General features: G+C 44.6%; 2 protein-coding genes across 12 annotated transcripts in view; both read right to left on the reverse strand.

Annotated features, from left to right (window-relative positions):
* The window catches only part of APOLD1 (apolipoprotein L domain containing 1), a 62,295-nt gene extending 45,380 nt beyond the window's left edge, over positions 1 to 16,915 (reverse strand). For 8 of the 11 annotated variants that reach the window (XM_040488886.1, XM_040488884.1, XM_040488878.1 and 5 more), the window contains exon 1: positions 14,028 to 14,265. Coding sequence is in view for 2 of the 11 variants with exons in the window: in XM_040488888.1 (XP_040344822.1) it covers positions 14,028 to 14,130 (103 nt within the window). In the remaining 9 variants the exon portion in view is untranslated. Of the gene's footprint in view, positions 1 to 6,995; positions 8,747 to 14,027; positions 15,217 to 16,860 lie in introns of those variants that run through there. The other 3 variants (XM_040488883.1, XM_040488888.1, XM_040488889.1) reach the window with 3 other exon arrangements.
* Positions 16,916 to 19,112: 2,197 nt separating this feature from the next.
* CDKN1B (cyclin dependent kinase inhibitor 1B) lies at positions 19,113 to 23,061 on the reverse strand. Its single transcript, XM_040488890.1, has 3 exons — positions 22,060 to 23,061; positions 21,342 to 21,471; positions 19,113 to 19,235 (listed from the first exon to the last, which is right to left on the reverse strand). Exons 1-2 carry the CDS (start codon positions 22,532 to 22,534, stop codon positions 21,350 to 21,352), a joined length of 597 nt encoding a protein of 198 aa, XP_040344824.1. The 5' UTR covers positions 22,535 to 23,061; the 3' UTR covers positions 19,113 to 19,235; positions 21,342 to 21,349.
* Positions 23,062 to 24,691: the final 1,630 nt, after the last annotated feature.

Raw genomic sequence — 24,691 nt, forward strand, 5'->3', positions numbered from 1 at the left:
TTATTTTATTTTATTTTATTTTATTTTATTTTATTTTATTTTATTTTTGAGAGAGGGCTCAAGCAGGGGAGGGGCAGAGAGAGAGGGAGACACAGAATCGGAAGTAGGCTCCAGGCTCTGAGCTGTCAGCACAGAGCCCCATGCAGGGCTCAAACTCACAAACCGTGAGACCGTGACCTGAGCTGAATGAAGTTGGTCGCTTAACCGACTGAGTCACCCAGGCACCCCATGAAATGATCTTTTTACGGAGTCCTCTCACCAAATTAACAAATTAGCTAACTTCACTTGGCTCTTATCTTGCTACACTTCCCCCAAAACAAGTTGGGCGCCCCCCCGCCCAGGCAAATGAGATAGGAGGTAGGAACCTAACACAAACAAGTTTAGCAAATATAAAGCCTTGGATCATGTCTTCCTACCTAACTCACAAGGTGGCCTTGGAGAAACACCAGAATCTATATGGATCTTCAGAGGCAAGCTCATGCTTTAATACTAACCTCCCTCCTTAGGCCTTCCGAGCCTCTTTTACCATAAAATGGCCTTATCTCCTAAGAAGGGGTTTCCTAACCTTAAAATGTCCCATGGTAGTTGTAGCCTGCCACAAAAAAAAAAAAAAAAAAAAAAAAGTCTACTGATCAAAACTAAGTAGCATCCTCTGTCTTCTTCCTAAAGCAACTTTGGAAAATGATACTATTCTTTCCTTGCTGAGGAGAGAGGGAGACTAAGGTGCAAGAAGTACTAAGATTTTCCTACAGTCATTCCAAAGTTTAGCAGGAGCTTTGTTTTTGTTCTTAATGAAACAATTATTAAAGATTAGGGGGTATCATTTTTCCATAAATGGCAAGACATTGCTGGCCAGAAATATTTAATCACTATACAGTCTTCCAATCTGGCAGAAAGTGAAAGAGAATGATTTGGGATCGAGTGTCACACTGAGCCAGCTGGCCTTGTTCTCATTGAGATTATTTACAAGAATAACAGGACAGTCTCTAAACCCAGGCGAGAGTCAGAAGAGTCAGCGAGACCTAGATCTGAGCCCTCGTTCAGCTGCTTAATGTGACGGTGAGCAAGAGTTAGTTCCAAAAACTCAGTTTCCTCATTGATATAGCTATTTCTCAGAATTTTTGTCAGGGTTAAAAGGAAAAAAATGTAGATAAGTGGCTTAGCACACATTGAGTGCTCCATAAAAGTTGGTTCCTGTTATTACCTATCTGTAGGGAGAGAACGTCTGCTTATCAGACTATTGGGGATTGTTTTGCCTATGTGCAAAATTCAACCTAGGCACTTCAGGGAGGTATAAATCAAAACCTAATATTTGCAATCATTTTTTCCCTATTTTTTCCCACTATGAACGAGGGACAATCATAGATACTATTAAAATTGAGCTGGCATGAAGTTTGCAACAGATGGTTCAGGTACAACCTACTATTCAGTTACTTGCATTCTAATGTATTTTTTCCAAATGAAGGAAAGAGCAGGGAGACATAATTAATGAACAAGGATTTTCAGGTAACATTGGGCACATCTGCCTTTCTATGTGCAGGGAGAGAAAGACTGAAGGCCAGCGCCTTAAGGGACCTTGAAATTTGTAGTAAGCTTCCAATTACCTGTTTGAGCCGGGTTTGGAAGGAACTTTGGAATGGCCAACCCATTTTCAAGGAAACAGAGACCTAGATACTAAGTTAGCACATCTAGTTCACAGGAACGCTATGCTCTATTATAGCTATACTGTTATATTTTTATAAGCCTTTTAAACAAGAATGAAATGGCTTCTAAAAGATGTGAAATTATCTGCCCAACCTGAAGATGAAAAGTTCACTAGGAAGATGTGATGTGAAGCTTAGAGTAAGTTAATAGATTTTCCCCTTTTAGAAATTTTTAGCATATGAAATGTATCTCTACCCTGCAAGTTACTCCAAGATATATTTTTTAAATATTACTTACAGTTGCTCCCCAGGAAAGGATACATTTCAAATGTATCTTGATTAGACAGTCCCGTGTAACAAAAGTTCCTTTCCTTGAAAAAGTCTGCAGGAGTTCAGAAAACATAGTAACTTCACTTTACTGTAACACTGATACTCTTTTCCTGTGCCAGCTTTTGCCTGCTCCTTTTTAGAACACAAAGAATACCCATCTCCTCAATCTCCCTAGCTTTCAGGCCACCTGACGATAGCACAAGGCAAATCACTCAGTAACTACATATTTAAATAACCGCTATAGAACAGGAGTTCAGCAGAGGTGTCCTGGGGGGAAAAAAACGAAATCAATGACCCTGTGCAAGATCTGTATTCTCCTCATTCAAAGCCTCCCCAACTATCCGTCCCCACCTGCCAAGCCAACTTTATCTCTCTGTATGGCCCGGAACAACCCCCACCCCCCAAATCTAGCTCTTGCATAGCTACCAATCAGAATCAACCCCTTGCTCAAAAATCCTCAAGGACTTCTATATCAGTTAAGATTTGCATTTGGCAGCTAGTAACAGAGACCAGAAATAATAGTGGCTTAAACAAGATAAAAGTGTATTTTTCTTTTACTTAGAGGAATTCGGGAGATAAGCGGTACAGAGCTGGTGTGGCATCGCCTACAGTTCCTGTATCTTTGTGCTCCACAATGCACCTTCTATCCTCAGAAACAAAGGATGCCTCCTCAAGTTGCATCCATCTTATCCACCCTCCAGGCAGCCAGAAGGGGATGGACAGGCAGATGTCAAACTTTTTCTCAAATGCCGCAGATGTCGAAAACTTTTTTTCAAATGCCTTCAGGGGCCTAACGCAGTCCAGCATACTTCAGGAACACTCTTTAAATAACTGCCAGCCCCATGAATGAACAAATTCTACGGCAGTACTCAAGTAGGGCGATTTATCACTTACAAAACTTTGGCAAATGTTAACAAGTAGACCCAGGGCACCATATTAGAAACTATAAGGCACAGATTGAAACTCTTAAGAGAGGACACCCCACTTTAAAACAGCCATATAATTGGCTTTCCACAGTACTAAAATTCCCAGAGTTAGAGATTTATTCTGTTGGGTTAAGAGACTATGTTTCCAGTCAAAGGCACTGTGTTATGCTGAGGAATCAGCGTTAGAATAAGTAAAGGCAACTTCTGACACACACAAACTTAAAGCACGCGTGAAATATAACTCGAGACTACCTAGCAGCACAGGAATGCCAAAATCAATAGGCATTTCAGAGCAGGGTAAAAGGTCCATGAATGTCACTTGGTAAATGTGAGTCAAGTGATTTGTTACTGCACTAACAAGGTGCAAACAGAAGAGGTTAGTTTAGGGGAGGGAGGGAAACTGCCCCGGGGCTGCTTGGAGCGGCGGCCGACAGGTGGCTGTACTAATTGGCCCCGGGTTGGCCCTGTGCTGTATGAAGGAGTGGACCCCTTAGAAAAGGGGGTGGCTGACAGGCAACCAGAGAGGAGAAGCAGAAAGTAAAGTCAAAAACCATCTCTTGCACGATGGACAGCAAGGACGGCGTGGGTGTCATAAAAAGGGTGCCGCATCAAGACCCCAGCTCTGGGTTCCAGTCTTCAGCCCCCCCCCCCCCCCAGTTGGGTAACTTTGGGCAGCCGACAACCTCTCTGGGCCTCAATTTTCCCCAAAGAGGGGCTTGAACCAGATGATTCAAGGTCCCCCCAACAGCGTTAAAGTGAACGTTACTTGATAGTAAGAGCTCCTACTTCAGCCCATCCGGAAAAGGCTGTTGAAATCTACGAGAATGAGTGTTTAAGGAGCAAGAGCAGGTTAGACAGGGGAAGACAGGACGTGTGGGAAGACGGGACGTGGAACCAACGTTGGAAACAAAGCGCCAGACCAAAGAGGCCCTTTTGCTGCTCTGTACCACAGGCCCGAGGTGTCATCTTGGATGTGAGCTTAGGACTTAGCCCAGTCAGCACAGGGAAGGCCTCTTCTCCTATGCGGGGGGGGCGGGGCGGTGGATACTCCAGAGTCGAAAAAATACTAATAAAATGGCAAACACACACATAGCTATTATTTTTATGCAGGCTTTGTCCTAAATTCTTTACCTATTTTTAATTTTCTTTCTAGAGAAAGAGGGCTTTAAAATCATGAAGAGAGAGGGGCACCTGGGTGGCTCAGTCGGTTGAGTGTCCGACTTCAGCTCAGGTCAGGATCTCATGGTCCATGAGTTCGAGCCCAGCGTCGGGCTCTGGGCTGACGACCTGGAGCCTGCTTCCGATTCTGTGTCTCCCTCTCTCTCTGCCCCTCCCCCGTTCATGCTCCATCTCTCTCTGTCTCAAAAATAAATAAATAATATATATATTTTTTTTAATCGTAAAGAGAGAGGCAAAGCAAGAAGCAGAATTAAGGTATGTAACATGCTTGGCCCAGGGCCTGGCACGTGATAGGCACTCATCATCGTTGTTGTTGCTGACAAACCAGGGGCTCAAGGAGACGATTCCCCCCACTTCCTTCTCCCATATAACCACCTCTACCTTCTGCAGCGGAGTAACAGGTGTCCCACTGATGATGGAGCTCCACTCCACTATCCACGGGGTTCCCAGTGCTGCTCAGTTATATATATAACCCCACCTCTGGGCCCCCAGCCACAATCTTCAGTGGAGGATATGCTACAGATAAGCGGTTAGTTACTTCCTCCTCTCTCTCCATCACGGCTGCTCCCTTTTCAGTGAAGATTTGTTTTCCTGGCAGAGGGGAGGCGGGGAGGTGAAGGGCAGAGAAGAGAAAGGAAACAAAGAGAAGGTGTAGGAGTGATTTCAGACCCGGGTGCTCCCTGGTGCTGCTATTTAGAGCTTTTGTTTTCCAGCAGTATGGAAGACCGACCCTCTTCCTAGAGACTGAAACCGAAACAACCATGACTGGGGCTGGGAATTACAGGTCACTTAGATTCACTCCAAAAACACCTGAGTTGACAGCTGAGGAAATGAACAGGGAGCAGTGAATTTGTGAACCCCCCTCGCACAAGCTTAAGGGACAGCTTCTTGCTGGGTCGCAAACCGAATGAACGCAGGTGGTTCTATCGGCTTAGCCAGCAGAGGTCTCTCTTTTCCTAAGCTTCAGTTAAAAACAACAACAACAACAACAACCCAACTCCATGGGCTGTCCATTTTTATCATCCCTCCTCTGAAGTCTCTTTCCAAAACCCAATAAATAGTGAATCCTTCGGCCAAATTATTTGTCAACATTCAATCCAGTCACCCAGGAAAAATGGAAGACAAAAACTGTTGAGCTATTTGAAGAAAGCGATTCAGTATCCACTTCTAAGCTGTTCACCTGCTTAGAAGATTCACACCACCTGTACCGGCAAAGGGCAAAACATGGGCCGGCACCCAAAACAAGTCAGGCAACCAGCTTTCGTGAGAAGAGGAGGCAAGGTGAACAAGCAGCTAGTGGGTGGAGGCAAAGTGGTGAGATTCACTTCTTCAGCTCCATCATTTAAAGACCCACAGCAGGCCATAGTATTTTCCAGGAGGAGGAGAGGAGTCCTGCATTGAAGCTGCAATATATTAGTTGTGGCCAGTATCCCCCCTGATGGTCCCAGGACTTCGTGTCCCCTTCATTTACTGAAGCCAGGATTTTTCTTTTAATATTTATTTATTTTTGAGGGAGAGAGAAAGAGAGAGCAAGTGGGGGATGGGCAGAGAGAGAGGGAGACACAGAATCCAAAGCAGGCTCCAGGGTCCGAGCTGTCAGCACAGAGCCTGACATGGGACTCCAACGCACAAACCGTGAGATCATGACTTGAACCGAAGTCTGACACCTAACTGACTGAGCCACCCAGGCGCCCCAAAGCCAGGTTTTTTTGTTTTTTTTGTTTTTAGTGTTTATTGTTTTTGAGAAAGAGAGACAGAGCACGAGCAGGGGAGTCCCCAGGTGCCCCTGAAACCAATTTTAAAATGTGTTTCATATGATGTATGTTTAAACAGCATCACAGAGAAACATAAAGGTGCAAGCCTACAGGTCATGATCTCACAGTTCGTGGGTTCCAGCCCCACATTGGGCTTGCTGCTGTCAGCCTGTCAGCACGAAGCCTCCTTCGGATCCTGTCTCCCTCTCTCTGTCCCTTCCCCACTTGGCTCTCTCCCCCCAAAAAATAAAATAAAAAATAAAAAGGTGCAAGCCTAAACATTCTTTCCCACCTCTTATGGACATTTTTAAAATTTTTTTAATGTTTATTTATTTTTGAGAGAGAAAGAGACAGAGTGTGAGCAGGGGAGGGGCACAGAGAGGGAGACACAGAATTTGAAGCAGGCTTCAGGCTCTGAGCTGTCAGCACAGAGCCTGATGTGGGGCTTGAACCCATGGACTGGGAGGTCATGACCTGAGCCAAAGTCGGCCACTTAACCGACTGAGCCACCCAGGTGCCGCCCACCTCTTATGGAAATAATCCTGATCAAGACTAAGGGCTTTGACCAGAATTAGATAAAATGAGGAAATAAGCAAGTTTAACTGAAGCTGCACAAGTCTCTTCAAGTATCCAATGGCTTCCCATTGCTCTTAAAGTCAAGTGCAGAATTCCTAATGTGGCTTCCTTCAAAAGCCCATCTGGACTTGCCCATAGCTCCCCCACAGCACTCACTCCCAGCCACAAGCACCTTTCTTCACTTCCTCAAAGTCCTTCCCTGCCTTGGAGCTTTGGACTGGCTCAGCCTGGGTCTCTCTTCTTCCCTCCTTCCTTAGACTGGTTAACTCCCGCTCAGCCTCCAGATCTCAGCTGAAGGTCATTTCCTTACGAGAGCCTTCCTAGCCGCCACCACTAGGTTAGGCCCCCTGTTTCTAATGCTTACAGCATCCTACATGGCAACCAACGACAGAAGGCCCCTCGTGGAGAGACAGGTTTTTCAAGACTTGTTTCTTTTTGGTGAACACAGGCTGGCTAGGGGAAAGAGTTTGGATTTCAGCCCCCCTTTGCTCGCTCAGCTAGACACCTTTGTATGGGGCCCAAACCATGGGAACACAAGACAGAATCTTTGAGATCCCTTCACAACACTTATCCTTCAGAACACTCACCTAAACTGCATGTAAGAATCATGGCTGTGATGCCCTGTCCATCTCCTCCAACAGCCTGAAGAGGGCAATGCTCCCATTTGTTACGCTGAAAACAGAGCCTGGCCCTTAGCAGAAAACGGAGCCTGGCCCTTAGCACGCAACAATGAAGCAGTGTTTGGCGTCACTAAGCAACCATGAAGTTATCACATGCTTTTTTTTGAAGCAAGATAATAAATGTCCACCGTTCAGCCTGTACTGTTGTACTAGCATCTTCCTTTGACTCCTGCGAATATGTGGTTTTCAGCCAAAAATCAGGATTCTAGCTTCCCTGGAAAATAACCTGATCCGCAGGGATAGACTACGTGATCCTGACTAGGAAACAGAAATCACAGAATTGTGCGCCAGAAGGAACCTATAAATCAACTTGTTTAACTTCCCCACTTTACAGGAAATCAAGGATTAGAATATTTTCGTCTGTAAAATGAACACTGGATGCAGTGATCTTCCATACCTGGTATTCTGAGATCCTAAGATTTGCCTCAAACCAGTCCCATGGAGAGTGACAGCTCAAGATTGGTCTGGTTAGCAAACTAGAAATTTAAAACAGTCTCCTGAGCACTACGTCCTACATAACAAAACTAAGACAGGGAGTTAGTTAATCTGTTGAATTCCGGGCAGAATCCCTGGGTGTGCCAAATCCCAAAGATCTAGGAATGTGAGGTTTGGGATAATGTTACCCACAGGATCCCTTGTGCCAAAAAAGATGGAATTGGCTCAATTTTCCATGGTTTGTTAAGATATTCCCGAGTTAATGGGAATGATATTTATACCTCGTTTGTGTGCCCTGGAAAGAAAACCATATACCCAAAGACACACGCTCCTCATAATTCATATATGGATTTACTGATATCTGAAACTAGACAGAAACAGACAGAAAAGGAGGGAATAGGCATTATAGAAATGCTTGTTCTCCGCCAATGTCTGAGAAAAGAGACTAAGACACAAAGAGAAACTTATTCTGCATTAAAGAACTGTAAGGATAATTATTTTTCAAATTTGAAACATGTTTATAGTTATTTCTTGTTAAAAACTGTTTACAAAAATGAGGTCATACCATAAATATTGCTCTGTGCCTGCTTTAATATTATTGACAACTCTCCGTATTAACGTAGATAAAGCTACCTGGGGTGTTTTAATGACTGCAATCTGTGTCATTCTTGGATATACCATATTCAAATAATCAATCCCACATTCCTATATCTAAGGAGTTGTTCAGTTGTTTACTTTTTTGTTTCTTTTTATAATCAAATATATAACTTCACAATAGTCATTCTGGTAAATATATCTTTAGTCATTATTTCCCAAAAGTAAACTTGTAGAAGATGAATTGTTAAATCAAAAAGTAAACCCACAGTATATAATGTAAAATATAATGTGTGTGTGTGTGTGTGTGTGTGTGTGTGCGCGCGCGCGCGCGCGTGGGGAGGGGCAGGGGAGAGATTTAACATTTTTCCCATGTGGTTGGCTATAACCCTATAACCTAACACCATTTATTCCATAATATAGTCTCTCTCTACTGATTTGACATTTTGCATTTTATCATATAATAAATTCTGCTTGAAGCTTTTCAGAGAATAGAGAAGTTGAAGCAAAAGCCAGTTAAGGTGATGACTTATCAGCTCAAATTACCAGCTGATATATAGAAATTAAAAGCAGGAATGGATGGGGGCACCTGGGTGGCTCAGTCGGTTGGGTGTCTGACTTCAGCTCAGTTCATCTCACAACTCGTGAGTTCAAGCCCCAAGTCAGGCTCTGTGCTGACAGCTCAGAGCCTGGAGCCTGCTTCGGATTCTGTGTCTCCCTCTTTCTCTGCCCCTCCCTTGCTCATACTGTCTCTCTCTCTTTCAAAAATAAATTAACATTAAAAAAATTTTTTTAAGCAGAAATGGATGAAATGTGTCAAAAAGGTGGTTGTATTCATTTTAAAAGGCTGACTCAGCTAGAACTTCTAGTATGATGTTGAATAGGAGTGTTAAGAGATAATATTTTTGCTGTCTCTCAGCTTTAGTAGTAAAGCATCCAGTTTGTCATCAGTAGGTATCATGTTAGCCCTAGGTAATTTTTGGAGATGTTCATTATCCAATTTAGGAAGTTTTCTACTCCTTTTTTTGCTGAGTTTTTATCATGAAGGATGTTGGATTTTTCCAAGTACTTTTGCTGCATCAACTGATATGATTTACGATTTTTCTTTAGACTGTTAATGTGGTAGGTTATATTGATTTTCAAATGTTGAACCAAACTTGCAAACATAAAATAAATCCACTTGGCCATAGTGTTTTTAAAAAAAAAAAAAAAAAAAAAAAAGGAGGCTGATTCAGGGGAATGTCTATGGGCAAAAAAAGGTGATGGCACTAAGCCAAAGACTAGCAGGTTTGGATTGAGAGGAATCTTACACTGAATTTGAAAGGTGGTCATGGCTTCCACACATGCAAACTCTTTGCTTCTCTGGTCACCAATGAAGCCAGGAAAAAAAAAAAAAATCACTCAGCCTTGGATAGAAAGGAGGGAAGCAAAGGTTAAACTATCAAGAAAGGATGATGGCCATCTTTGTATCTGAGTGATGCTAATTGTGAATATATTTGCCTAAACTTATGTATTCTATATGTAATTTATATCCCAATAGTTTTAAGCTACAGTTGAGTATGTTCTCATATTTTAAGAGCCTTTTGTTCTCTTTCTGAAAACTGTGTTTATATCCTTTCTTATTTTTCTGTTGGTTTGCTTTTTCTCATTGATTTGTAGGAACTTCATACTTATCAGGGAAATTAGCCCTTCAGTATATGGGTTGTGAACATTTTCCCAGTTTGCCATTGTATTTGTGTGAGTGTGTGTGTGTGTGTATGTGATTGATTTAGTACCACAAACAAATCTATACCAGGTCCTTTTTGAGATAATTAGAGATGGCCCTAAACTGAACAAATGCCTTACTTTTTAAGCTTTTTTAAATATTGTGTTAAGTATGCATAACAAAAATTCGACCATTTTAACTATATTTTGCAATATATTAATTCTGTTTATTAAATACTTCATAAAAAATTGTTCTTGGGGCGCCTGGGTGGCTCAGTCAGTTAAGCGTCCGACTTCGGCTCAGGTCATGATCTCACGGTCTGTGAGTTTGAGCCCCGCGTCGGGCTCTGTGCTGACAGCTCGGAGCCTGGAGCCTGCTTTGGATTCTGTGTCTCCCTCTCTATGACCCTCCCCCATTCATGCTCTGTCTCTCTCTGTCTCAAAAATAAATAAACATTAAAAAAATTGTTCTTAAGAGTGGTAACAGCAGCAGGGTGCCTGAGTGGCTCAGTCAGGTGAGCATCTGACTTGATTTTGGTTCAGGTCATGACATCATGGTTTGTAGGATTGAGCCCCATGACGGGCTCAGGCTCAGGCTTGGCATTGGTAGTGCCCAGCCTGCTTCAAATTCTCTCTCTCCCTCTCTCTGTCCCTCCCCAGCTTGTGCGTGCGTGCACTCTCTCTCTCTGAATAAATTTAAAACCTTAAAAAAAAAAAAGTGAGAATTAAAACTGAGAAATAGGAGCGCCTGGGGGGGCTTAGTCCGTTAAGCATCTGACTCTTGGTTTTGACTCAGGTCATGATCTCATGGCTCATGAGTTCAAGCGCAGCATGGGGCTCACACTGACAGTGCTGAGCCTGCTTTGGATTCTCACTCTCTCCCTCTCTCTCTGTCCCTCCCCCCATTCACAAGCGCACTGTCTCTGTTGAAAATAAACATTTTTTTTTAACTGAGAAATATATTTACAAGGTTAATATAGCAGATTGTGGATGGTTACTTGAGAATCCAAGATAAGAACTGGATGTCTCTGTTAATTATATGGTTTATAAATATATGGAATGATTAGTATTTATTATATAACTGGTACTGCGGTAAGTACTGCCCATACATTATCCCACTGAATAGATTAATAATCCTGTGAGAGAGGTAAATGCATTCTCATGATATAGCCAAAGAAATAGAAACTTTAAAAGGTGAAGTAACTTGCAAAAGGTCTTATAGGCAATGAGTTAGGTAACTGGGACTCAAACCCAAGCAGTCTGATTTCAGAGCCTGAAGTGCAACCACCATACCCATGTCTCACAAAGGATTCACAGAACACTGTGTAGGAGATTCTTTTAGACAGAACATGGACAGACTTTAAAATGTTTCCAGTAGTTGTGTGCATATGTATGTGTGTGTGCTTGTAGAAGTGTATGTAAGTATATATGCATGTATGTATGTATGTATTTAAATACGCATATAATTTGCCACTTTAACCATTTTTTATTTATTTTTAAGTTTATTTATTTATTTTGAGACGGAGAGAGTGCAAGCAGGAGAGGGGTAGAAAGAGAGGGAGATTAAGAATCCCAAGCAGGCTCTGTGCTGTCAGCACAGAGACCAATGTGGGGGTTCGATCTCATGAACCGACCCCTGAGATCATGACCTGAGCAGAGATCGAGAGTCAGTCGCTAAACCAACTGTGCCACCCAGGCGTCCCTAACCATTTTTTAAATGCATAGCTCAGTGGAATTAAGTATATTCACGTTGTTGTGCAACTACTACCCCAAGCCATTGTCTCTGACTTTGCTCTAAAAGCCTTTGCCATACAGAACATTTTTACTCTTATGTCATTGAATTTAACAATATTATATTTAATAGATTCTGCTTTGTTTCATACCTAGAAAGACCTTCCCCGCTCTGAGATTATATTTTTGAAAAGTCCCCTGAAGTTTCTTCTAGTGTGTCTCTAATTTCATTTTTTTACACTTCAGGAAAAAAGTGTAAGTTTTTACACTTCTTTAATCCTTCAGGAATCGATCCTAGTATAAAGTATGGGAGAAGGATCCCACTCCATTTTTTTTAAATGCTAGTAGGAATTACATTTCCAGCTAGACAAATTCATTTTAAAACCAAATAGGAAAAAAGTCAAGCAAAAGCAGCCAAATTCTGGGAAAATTCTGGGAAAAAAGCAGATTAAAGGGACTGGTTGGATGTAGAATATTAGTGTTACCAGAAATAAAATTACAGTAATTAAAATAATATAGTCCTGAGTGCATAAACAAATAAAACAATGGAATGGAATAGGATAATCAGAACTTAACAGAATTTAATATAAAAGCATAAATTTAATTATCCCCTTTATCATCTTGAGTATTTCTATCCAAGAATATGGGACACCCTTTCATTTGTTCAAGTCTTCCATTAGAGATACATCCACAGAATGAGAACCTTACTCCATCTGCCCCCTGCCTTCCTCTCCACTAAAGAGTGACAAGTAGTGAAAAGTTACCTGTGGAGGCTTTGTTTGGTGTCTAAATTGCTTCCCAGCATCATTCCTAACATATTGGATTCCCCAGTGTCTCTCTCTATTCACATAATGTGGAAAGCTGTTATCAAGTCAGATTCAATCAGACATATCTGTACCATAGGTCCATAGTCTGGGCCCAAACCCAATACTAAGTGTTAAAGATGAAACAGTAGGTGTTCGGTGTTGGCAGAATTCTTTTTAAAGTTTCCAGAGGCTGAGTTTGGGCCTTGCTTTCAGTTGGGAAGTTAGGACGGCAATTGGAAGTTACCAGCTACTCTCAAAGATAGTGCTTCAAGTGATCATAGGTGTTGGTCTAGAACAGCAATGTCTAACAGAAATATAATGGGAGTCATATACGCAAATTAAAATGGTCTAGTAACCACACTAAAAAAAAGGGGGAAAAGAAACAGATAAAATTAAATTTCATATTTTTATTTGATCCAATGTATCAAAAATATGATCACTTCAACATGTAATCAATACAAAAATTATTGAGATATTTAACATTCTTTTTCATACTAATTCTTGGAAACCTGGTGTATATTTCAGTTACATCTCAATTTGGACGAGCCACATTCAAATGCTCAATAGCTACATATGGCTTCTGGCTACCATATTGGAAGGTACAACTCTAGAAGAAATCTTCCTTGAGTGCAACTCAAGGAAAATTGCTTAATTTATTGAATATCCATAAAGTCCAAGATTGGAAATACCATATCTCAAGGGTCTAGAACAGACTTTGGAAGTAACTAGTCCTCACACTCACTTGATATTTGTCTCCTGTCTACAATGTCCTTATCAAGGGGTCATCCAGACTAGTGCCTGACTCACACTTCCAGGGATGATGAGCTCACTACTTCCTAAGGCTAGCCAGTCCATCTGGGGACTTTCTTAACTCAAACAAATTCCTTACTAAGGGCACAGGCAGGTTAGTTTATGGTGGTCCAAGTCAGGTTGTGTAAGTAAAGGATTGATTGGGTTAGGAAAGACTGGAGGAGGTAAGAACTAAAAAATGGCTGGGGAAGTGGAGTTAAGAGCTGTTAAGACTGAAGGCTGGGGCTGGACGTCAGGTTAAAATCATTAGTTACACTGCCACAAGAGTAAGAGACTCCCAAAATGTATGCATATATGCTAGTTTCACCAATGTGAAAATAGAGTGATTTAGAGAGTAATTTGAATTACTATAAACTTTTGAAATTTTCACAGCAAAGTAAAACATAATTGAGTTACAATTAATGCAGGATATCGTTTCTATTAGACCCGTAATACAACCAACATTCTCCTAAATCTTAAAGTACTTTATCAAAAGAATTAATTTCCAGACCCAGAAATCAAAAGGCACTTGAAAAGTCGTATTTCCTTTCTTAATTTTTTTCTCAATTTTATTTTAACGTTTTCCTTACTCAAAAGCACTCTGGAAATCAAAGAGAGAAAACTTCCTTTAAATTTTTTCAATAAAAATGACAGCGACTTGGCTGAATTATGATGGAATCTGGCTGGGTAGCACTTGAAATAATAGACCTGATCTGTCTTTACATCTCCCCGGTTTCGTTTCTTTTCTTTTCTTTTCTTTCTTTCTTCTTTCTTTCTTTTTCTTTCTTTCTTTTCTTTTTTTTTTTTTTTTTCCTCTAGGTTGTAAGGTGCTCTTTTCCGGGCCACCTTCATCCCCAGCCCCCTCCCTCCCCAAGTCTACCTTTCCAAGGCAGGGGAAGGTGCATCTTCTCCTGGGCTTCCGTCAGCGCCTCCCTAGCACCTCTGGCCAGCAGCCGGCGAAACGGCGTGCCCCGGACATCCATTAACGTTTTATACTACATCTCTGCCCCCGCCAAAGCTGCTCGGGTTTGTTTACCGCGGCCCCACGCTCCCCCACCCGCCTGCACCCTGTCAACGGCACTTTGGGGCAAAATTTTGGAACAGACAGATGCTCCGCCCACCCTCCTCCCCAGAACCAGCTGAAGCTCCCCAGTTCGGGGCGCCGAAATAGGTTTCGTCACACGATGTGGGGTACCGTATTTTTTACAAGCAAACAAGCATCCAAAAAAAAAAATTCAAACTGCACCGTCGGGCCAATGGGGAAGGAGCGGGAGGTGGGCGGAGGAAGAGCGCGGCGGGCGGGCGCGGGGGCTGGTACCGCAGGGGATTCGTGAAAACGCGCCGGGCGCAAGGTTTGGGGCTTTTTTTTTTTTTTTTTTTTTTTTTCCTTCCCTTTCCTCCCAAACCAGCTAAAGCGCGAGAAGCTGGAGCCTTTCGGATCCACCTTAAATTTTCAGTGGACTCGGCGCAGGGGTCAGTGGGCGCAGCCAATGCCAATCAAGTTTACAACCACCAGCCCGGGAGGGAAAAAAGAGAGGAAAAAAATAATCTTCAAGTTCCCTAGTCCTATACACACTCGGACGGACGCACGCACTCACATACGCGGGCACACAAAAGGAAGCGGGGGGGGGGGGGGGGAACCGGCGCCCTTGGGAGGAGGGTGGGGGTAAATGTTTGCAAAACGCTCGTTTGGGGCTCGGTGCCCGCGGCCCGAGCGCTCGGGGAAGGCGCGCGGGAAGCGCGGCCCGACCCGAGCGCCATGATGGTCGCCGCGGTTCGGAGCCCATTTTCTGGAGGGGGAGCTGCAATGATGCAATCCCCCGGCCCCGCGTCCCGGCTGCGCGCCCTTCTCCCTGCCTTTTCTTAGCGTTCCTTTGAGGCGCGTCGACGCTTCGCGCCCAACACGCATCGATTTCTTGTTGTATTTTGTGCTTTCTGATTCCTGCCTACTGTGTGTCCCCACGCGAGACAGGCCTGGGACTTGAGTGTCCGTGTAAATACTTTCGCTTCTGCAGGGTCTGACTGAGGCTGACCCCACCCCACTCCACCCCACCCCCACGCGAGCCAAGATCCGGGAGGTTTCCTCCCCCTTACCCCGCCGTGGATGAGGCGGGGGTGGGGGGATCTAGCCTGACTGTGGGCGCTGCTTCTCTGCCTCCGCCCCCCTCCCCAGTTTCGCTTACAGGATTTTTACCTTACTGTTGGCAGGGAGGGAGGGGAGCGGGCGTAGGGTGTGGCTCAGGTAAAAGAGATGGCAAATTTAAAAAAGAAATTCGCACTCTGAAAAACAGATTGGAGATCCAGATAGGCTTTTAAAACACCTTTTTCAGTCCTAAAAAGCTTATGAAGAGCAAGTGTTACGCTCACAATGATGAAGATGAAATGGCGAAGACGGCGTTTCCCGGCCGCCGGGAAAGGTCGCCTGGCGCGGCCGGGGCGGTGGGCGCACCGGGGCCTGAAAGGCCGCGCGCCCCGCTCCCATCCTGTGGATTTTTACGGTCCCTTCTGTCCCCCAGTCATGCCCCTGGCCCCACGTTTTCCTATTTCTTCCCTGCCCCAGTCCGACGCGTTGGACAGCTGGGGATGCGATGGGGGGTGGGGGTGGGGGGAGCTAGATTTTGCAAAACGGCTGTAAAGGAGGAAGCGACCCCGCAAGCGGCTGTGGCGCTCGGCCCCTCCTGCGCGTCGCTGCGGTCCTCCTTGGCCGCCGGCGAGCCGGGAAGCCTTTCGAAATGCGCGGGGCTGCGGATCATTGGAGCCCAGGGTGGGGGTGGGAGCGGGCTGCTGCCCCGGAGGGTCCGAAGATTCGGAAAGGTTCTCCCCTTCGCTCAGATCCCCCCCACCGATCTGGAATATGGCAGGGTGCTTGGTGTAGAGGGTCTGACTGTGGAGAGAAGTAGGGGCTTCCGCTTCTTTCTCAACCCAGAGGAGAGATGATGAGGGAGGAAAGTTTCCGAGAAACCGCCCCGCGCCGCTGCGCGGGCCGGGGAGCAGCCGCCCTCCACGGCCTGCGGGGCGCCCCGAGCGCGGGAACTGCGCGCAGCCACCCCGGCGGCGCGGGCGCTGCAAGTGGCAGAAATGCAGCGAGACTTGATGGCCTTTTCGTCGCGGGGCGCCAGCCAGCCCGACGCCGCAACTGCCGCGGCAGGCGGGAGCGGGGCTTCGGGGCAGTTTGGGGAGACGACGGCGCAGTGGCCGGGGGAGCGGAGCAGGGTTTGGCTGGCGCCGGCTGCCGCGACCCCTCAGAGGGACGCCCGCGGCGGGCCCAGCGGTCCGGGACCAGGGAAGGGACGCTCCGAATCTCGGGGACGCACTTGGAGAGTTGACACAGACGTGTAAAGGATCCACCCGGTGACTTGGGGGCTGCGTTTCTGTGAACGTGCCTGGCGCGGCGAGCATCCACTTCTTCCTGGCCCTACACTCCTAAAACGCAGTCTCTAAAAATTCACATTAAGGATGCCGCTTGAGGGAAGGAAAATAGGGTGCAGGCAGCAATTAAGAGGATTTTTTCCTCTGTTAGAGACACTTTTTAAGTACTCTTTTTGGTTCAGAGAAACTAATTTTATTTCATTATTTCCTGACTCTCCATTCCTTCCTCCCCATTTTGAATTGTTTTTCTTGCTTTCTCAGTGTCTTCCTGAAAAACACCCTGTATGCGTGTTTTGAATAGAATCACAAAAACACCTTTAGCCTTTAATTAAAATAATACCTACTTGGAAGATGTAGCTCCGCCACCAAAGGACCTTCTTTTCTCCTTCCCGGCAGCCGAAGAGAGTCAACTCTGCTTTTTTTTTTTTTTTTTTTTTTTTTTTTTTTGCTTTGCTTTCTTCTTTTTTTTTTTCTTTAACAGCTTCAGGTCAAAATAAGTTTTAACTGTCTTGTGTAGAGCCCCCTTTGGGGTGCAATAATGTAAATGCTAGTATTTCAGGTAAACAATTTAATCCAAGTTCAAATGTTTGCGATTTAACCATTTGCAGAATCCTAGAAAAAAAAAATTTACACCTTAGCCACATTTTTAAGAGAATGTGTAATAACAGGAATCATTTTTAGTAAATTTGACTTTAAAATACCTTGTCTAAGTTTTTATTAAAGTAAAAAATATCTTACCTCTGCCACGTCAACATGGGCCCCAAACCCTCAGATTTGGTATTTAGATTAACCAGTCTTGGGTTGTGTAGATTATAACCAGGAAATTTCAAAATTGAAGGATTTGTTATGACCAGTTTGAAGAATACCTGTTCCGTCTAAATTAGTGTGGAATTCCAATTTCTAAAGGACCTATATATATCTAAATATTTTTGACAAGAGGTGTAGATTAGGTGGTCTGAACAATCGCTCTAATTTCTCACAACACTTGCATGTGTAAATACAGAATTTAGAGAAGTCACCATGTTACTTTCATTTTCAGTCCTGCAAATGTATGAACAGTCTACACTTAGGTAAAAATGTTTGAGTCGGACACATATCCTAGAAGATATAAATATTGGAACTAATGGAGATTTGACAATCTTATTTATATGAAAATGTGGCTTTCCACGTCTAAAGCTTTGTTCACGCATACAGAACTAAGTGGAAAATACTATCACATTCAGAACCACATAAACATCATCTGAGATGTGGGCCTAAATTATCAAGATATTTGCCACTTCGTGTTATATTTGTGTAAATACACCCATAATGCCAGGTCAAATACCTCAAAGCTTAGTAAAGCACATTACAGTTCAACTTGATAGCTATGGAAGTTTTCTTTATTGATTGCTTGATGTGTAACAATAATTGGCATCTTTTTCACACATTACAAAAAATTATACTTGGCTCAGTATGCAACCTTTTAAGCATAGCCATATTATTTAACAGAAGAAGGGAAAAAATCTATTCTACCCAATACAGCATTTACAAATGCACAAAACATGCCACTTTGGCTTGTATATGGTCTAGATTAAAAAAAAAAAATCTCTTTTTAACATAAATAAGTTAGTATAATTTTTCAGTGTCTTTACAGAGTTATGTACACAGGTACACTTCAAATGGTTTTGTTTCATACACATACACAGGCAATGTAAAAATACTGTTTAAAGATGTAGTATCCATTTCAGTAATTCCACGTATGCTTTTCTCTATATGCACTTTCCTTTAAAAACACCATTTCCTTGGGGCAAATTAACAAATAAAATGAGAACCTTTAAATTAAAATTATTTCATTATTTTTATGTGAAGTTACTGAAAGATGTTTAAAAAATATCCAAGGTATTAGAATTATTTTGACTGTGTCTACACAGCTCAAAGTCCAAAGAAAATTAAATCTTCTCAGCAAACCTGATAAAAATTAGATGGTTAAATCTGAGCATTTAGAACTCCCCCCATACACCCGATACTTGCCCAGAATTACCTGAAAGGATTACCTAACTGCTGAATCATTAAATGGTAAATTCCAATTTTAAGAGAAACTGAAGGGGGGGCGGGGGGAATAAGAGGATAGTTTTTTGTTTAAAAAAAAAAAAAAAAGCCATTTGCCACTACATAACGGAATCATCAGGGCTCCCAAATGAGAAAAAGCTTCATGTACAAAAAAATTAACAATTACTTGCAACCAGTGTACAAATTTGGATGATTTTTTAAAAATGAATTATCAGTTTTCACTGAAAGAGACATTACATCTTTAAAGAAAACAATTCAAACCCTTCCCCAAAACTGCTTCTCTTCATGCAAGTCAAATATTTTTCTCCTTGCTCTAAATGGAAGCAAGCTCTTCAGAACCCCCCCCCTCACGCCAATTCCTCAGCCCCACCCTGCCGTCCCTCCCCCCAAAGTTTATGTGCTACATAAAAGGTAAAAACTATATACACAGGTAGTACAATGAAGCAAATAAGGAAAAACCTAATTGCACAATGCTACATCCAATGCTTTTAGAGGCAGATCATTTAAGAGTGCCTAAAATTTTAGTGTTATTGTGTTGTTGCTTTTCAGTGCTTATACAGGATGTCCACTCCATGGAGTCCGCGATATGTATTTAAAATTTTTAATTTATATCTTCCTTGCTTCACCAAGCAGTGATGTATCTGATAAACAAGGAAACATGCTCTTAATTCTGCAAAAGAAACAAGAAGAAAGAATTAGGAGAAAAAGCACTAGAATAGCATTACCAATAAAGTACAGGAATTATTTCGTCACTGTCTTAGTTGTGAAATACCTGAGCAATGGAAAAGAAAGTGTGTACTAAAAGCTGATGACCATAGTCCTCTCCATCCAACGTTTCCTTCACTGGATTTTTTACTTTTCTCCGTGTTGTTTATTTTTGTTTAGAGGAGTGGGATCTCAACAGTGGGGAGATTTGTCCCCCAGGGGACGTGTGGCAATGTTTGGAGACATTTTAGGTTGTCACACTGGGGGTGGGAGGTTGCTACTGGCATCTGTTGGGAAAGGCCAGGGCTGCTGCCAAACATTCTACTAATGTACAGGACAGCCTCCCACAACAAAGAATTATTCAGCCCAAAATGTCAATAGTGCAGAGGTTGAGAAACCCTGGTCTAGAGAATCGGGGTCAAAGACAGTGAGAAAGAAAGGAGAATTAAGAAACTGTAACACTTAAGAGTATCAAAGTTTTCTAAATTTGAAAAATAAGTGGAACTGTAACTTATAAATGCTCTCCAAAGAAAATTCTATTAACTTTTTTTTTCAAAATATTATTGTTTCTCAGTCATATGCAAAATATACACAAGAATGCTTTTGAGGAGGTCCTTACCATTATTTCTAGTATTCTCTGAACTGGCAATGTTTACTAATAAATGCCTCTCTCTATGTCAGAATGGGACCAGATCAAAATCCAATAGGTGTGATTCACTGTGGCTCATCTGATGAGCTAAGCTTCAGGTCACAAACCACAAGTCCCAAGCTGCAGGTCGCTTCAGAAAATTTTTTTCATCCACTTTTCCCACTTCGTATACAGCTGTAATATAGAAGTCCTATAGTGATGTTCTGTATAACCTTTGAAAAATGCCAGATGTGTGTGAAGAAGTCATATATATGACACTATGATTTAAAAACACAACAAACTTGAATCTCACCTTAATCTCTAGGTTCCTTTATTTTTTTTTTTATAAATGAGGATTTTTAAAAGCCAGGATCAACATGTACTAAAATCTCTTTATGTGCTAAGCTATGAGTGCATGGGGGGGGGATGGGGGGGGGGGAGAGGTCACGGTTCTTATCAGTAAGAAGTTTACAAACTATTAACATATGCACTTTGATCATTATGGATAGCCAATCCACGGTAAGTTGAGGGCTGAATTATTCAAATTAGCTGTCCATATTGACCAGATTTTAGTAGATGGAAAAAAATCTCCACTTCTCTTCTGTGGGGTAGACCTGCCCTTGCCGGCCCTTATGACTATTCACAGTTTCCCCTAAAATATCCAAATCATCCTGTTATAGCACAGTTAGCATACACATGCTGACGTGTTCCTGGATTGCTTACTCCAGCAGAGTTAATTTAACTTCTGCTTTGTGACTTCGGAAGTTATCATCAGAAATTCTGTAGGAACCTTAGTATTTTTGAGGTTTCCGGTTTGGTTTTTTTAAATACACAGGGTTCCTTTCCTGTTCCCAAAACTTGTAAGAAAACAGGGAAAGCGGCAGTTTATGAAAACGATAAAGATAAAAGCATGTAACCATTCGGTTAACCAAATAGGAACCATTTGTACCTAACTTTTCCCTCAAATTTTAATCATTTACTTGCCGTTTTCCTACGTATGGCTCGAAATCTGTTACAGACTCAACTTGAATCCCTGGGAAATGAACTCTCATGAAGTGAGACTGGGGCATACCCCAGTTCTTGTTCAGAAGAAGTTAAGAACCTACTGTTCCCCAACAGGTTTTGGTGGGATTCACAGGGAATTAATCGGCCTTCTATCCATTGGGCCTTGGTCACAAGTAGTTGCCGAGGACACTTGGTCTAGTCATTCCATGTTTCAAGGAAAAATGATGTCAGGACGTGGAAAGCGTGAAGCACCACAGTACCCCGGAATCCAGTGATGCCCCAGCCTTTCCCATTCCTATTTTTTGACCTCACAAAATATAAACAAAAACAAAAGCCCACAAACTCTATAATCTGCCAGCAACCACTAAGATCAGGTTATCTTGGGGTTTGAAAGCCCATTTCGGGATGTAAGTTACTTGCGCCTAGCCATCAACCCACCGAGGAGTTTACGTTTGACGTCTTCTCAGGCCAGGCTTCTTGGGCGTCTGCTCCACTGAACCCGCGTTCGGGGAACCGTCTGAGACATTTTCTTCTGTTCTGTTGGCTCTTTTGTTTTGAGGAGAGGAATCTAAGGGCAGGAGGGAATTTTAAAAAGAACACACAATCTTTATTGGAAAAACAATGGCTGACAGAAGTTGGCACAATAGGTAGGGGATGAAAAACCCACACCTCCACCCACAATCCTGGACCCGTCATTCCCAGTGGCCTTTAAGGGCACAGAATGAGGTTGTTTTCACATAACAGAAAGTGTATTCTACGCCCCAAAGCTCTCTGTCCATTGCGAAGACGGAGGCCGTGGATACACATCCCAACGCTGTCACAGACCCACCGCTGGCTAGCGGGGAGGAACTGCCATGTTTTCGGTTAGAGAAATTATCAGATAATACCATCTCAGGCTCCCGACTTAAAAATAATAAACAGGCAAGCAGTCAGCCGGATAGCATTTAAAACCCAAGATTAGGCCACTTCGCTCCCCGCAAGCTAAATCAGAATACGCTACAAAAGTAAGTAAATAAATAAATGAATAATAAACAAACAAACAAACAAACAAATAAAAAGCTGAGGTTAAGACCCTCAAGCAGGCAAAGCGGTGCCCCGGACGGACAGACAGACAGACAGACAGACAGACATTTTCTGCTTGGGGAAGGGTCATTACCATCTGTAGCAGGTCGCTTCCTTATCCCAGGGCACTGCTCCGCTAACCCCGTCTGGTTGTCCGATGTATCAGTCTTTTGGTCTACCAAATGTGTGTCCTCTGTGTTTGCCTGAGACCCAATTAAAGGCACCGCCTGGCGGTTCCCGCTGACATCCTGGCTCTCCTGCGCCGGCACCTTGCAGGCGCCTTTGGGTGGCCGCGGGGGTCTGTAGTAGAACTCGGGCAAGCTGCCCTTTTCCACCTCTTGCCACTCGTATTTGCCCTCCAGGGGCTTGTGATTCTGGAAATCAAAATTCCACTTGCGCTGGCTTGCCTCTTCCATGTCTCTGCAGTGCTTCTCCAAGTCCCGGGTCAACTCTTCGTGGTTGACCGGGCCGAAGAGGTTCCTGCAGGCGGAGGGCTTGGGATACTCCGCCTGTCTGGCGTCCATCCGCTCCAGGCTCGGGCTCCCGTTAGACACTCGCACGTTTGACATCTTCCTCCCGGGTCTCTACAACCGCCTCGCGCGCGCTCTCCGAAAACAAAACTGAACAAAACAAAACGCCCCGACCCAGCCCGAACCCCTCTTATAAGCCCTGCGACTGCGCTCCGAGCCAAGAGAAACAAACACGGACAAGTAACTGCCCGAGCGTCAGGGGCGCGCTGGCTCTGGGGGAGGGGTGAGGGGAAGCCCCGGCCAGGCAGCCGAGCCGCCGCCGCTCAAGTGTACCGGCGAGCGGGAGGGCGGGGAGGGGAGGGGAGAGGAGAGAGGAGGGGGGTGGCAAAGCCAGTCCAGGTCCCGGGCTGCTGCGAGCCCGCGGGTCCCGCCAACCGAGCGGCTCTCCAAACCTTGGCGGCGTCGGAGTCGCGGAGCGGCGAGGCTCTGGGGACAGGGGAGGGGGAGAAAAACACCCCGAAAAGACGAGCCCCCTTTTTTTAGTTGCCCAATATGGCGGTGGAAGGGAGGCTGACGAAGAAGAAAATGATTGACACCGCAAGTCTATTTAAACAGAGGAGGAGATCCATTGGTTGCGGCGCCGGGAGCCGCCCCGCCGCGGCTGGCAAGCCCGGCCTTAAGGTGGCCCGGCGCGTCCCCGCCCGCGCGCGCGCGCGCGCGCGCCGACTCCCGACAGCGCCGCCCGGAGATTGGCTGGTCGCGTGACTGCCGGAGGTGCGCCGCTGCCAGCAAACCTGCTCTGGCTGGCCTCGGAGAAATTAAAAACGAGACAAACAAACTAGCCAAACGACCGGGGAGCCGGGGAGGGGCGGGGGCGGCGGGACCTCGGGTTCAGGTCACCGCGCTGCGCTGGCTGGCGCGCCCACTCCGCGCCCGGGAAACCGAGGGGCTGGATCAGATGATCTCCAAGGTGGCTAGCGGCTCGTTTTACGCCTCGGTTGGCGATCGTGTTTTCCCGGCACTCGCCGGGCCGCGGGTGCGGGCCACTGGGGGAGGAGGCGGACAGTGGGAGTTCTGCCCCCAGCTGGGCTCTCGCCGGTGGCCCCAACCTCTGGCACTGCGGGGCTGGGGGCGGGGGAGCCTTCGCCGAGGGCCTGGGAGCCCCCCTGCCTGGGTGCCTCGGCTGTGGGTGAGCAGTGGTTAGCTCACCCTTAACCTAGAAGTCTCTGCTCTTCTGGGGGGTGGCGGGAGGTTGTGGAAGAGGCCAAAGCGAACGTGGGCGCAGCATTTGTAATCTAGTCTGAACCCAAGCTCTCTCCCTCAATAAAAATAAGGATTTCAAGATCAAAAACTCGACTGGTCTCCCAGGTCCCTAATAAAACCTGTAGCTGTCTCAGACACAGGTTTCAAAAGCGAGGTCACACCCCTGACCCAGGTTCTTGCTTCCCGAGCACATTTAAGGCCACTGACATGGGCTGCGTGTGGGAACTCGTCTCCTCTTTGTATTTTTCACTTCTTTCCCGGGTTGTAGCAGTTTCCTCTACCTGAGTCCCGCCGCCAAATACAACAGCTCCTTCCTTCCTCCACCTTTCCCTCCCACTAGATTCACTGCTACAACCCACCCAGAGCAAAATTTAGATGCAAGTGAATGCCTTTACATAGCTACAGATCGTTGAAGGGTGAAAGTAATCTGAAAGTCCAGATTATGAAATGATTCATAAAACCACAGCAACCCTGTCCTCACTTCTGATACTATTATTTGGGCGTTTCTCTGCTCCCCGTTACAACTTGCAATTATCTATCAACATGATCATGAGCAGGATGGTGAGAGTTAAAGATGTATGGGGAGGGCTGTCGTTTCTGAGACACCGGACTCCACCACCGGCCCATACATATAATCTTGGTTTGGGTCAAAGTGGATACATTTTACTGGAAACTAATCTCCTTCACTTCTAATAGTACACAGCAGCAATGTTTTCTTACGCATCTATGCTACAGATGAGTTTGATTTTTAACTTTTCTTAACCACGTATTGTTCCAAAGTGTGTTCCACTTTGTGTGCCTGCCTCACCTCGGCACTCCAGAATGTAAGAGCTGGCAGGGACCTTCAGAACCCTGTGGCTCAAACCCTCTCTTTCCACCACTGAGGAAATTGAGAGCAGGAGAGGTTTCCTGTCCAGGGACACACATCCAGTAGATGGCAGAGCCAGGTCTCCTAACCCTCAGGCTGGTTCATTTTCTCTTTCTTTCCTTCCT

The sequence above is a fragment of the Herpailurus yagouaroundi genome, unplaced genomic scaffold (genome assembly GCF_014898765.1).
Source record: "Herpailurus yagouaroundi ecotype Mexico unplaced genomic scaffold, PumYag 166, whole genome shotgun sequence".
Taxonomy (NCBI): Eukaryota; Metazoa; Chordata; class Mammalia; order Carnivora; family Felidae; genus Herpailurus; species Herpailurus yagouaroundi.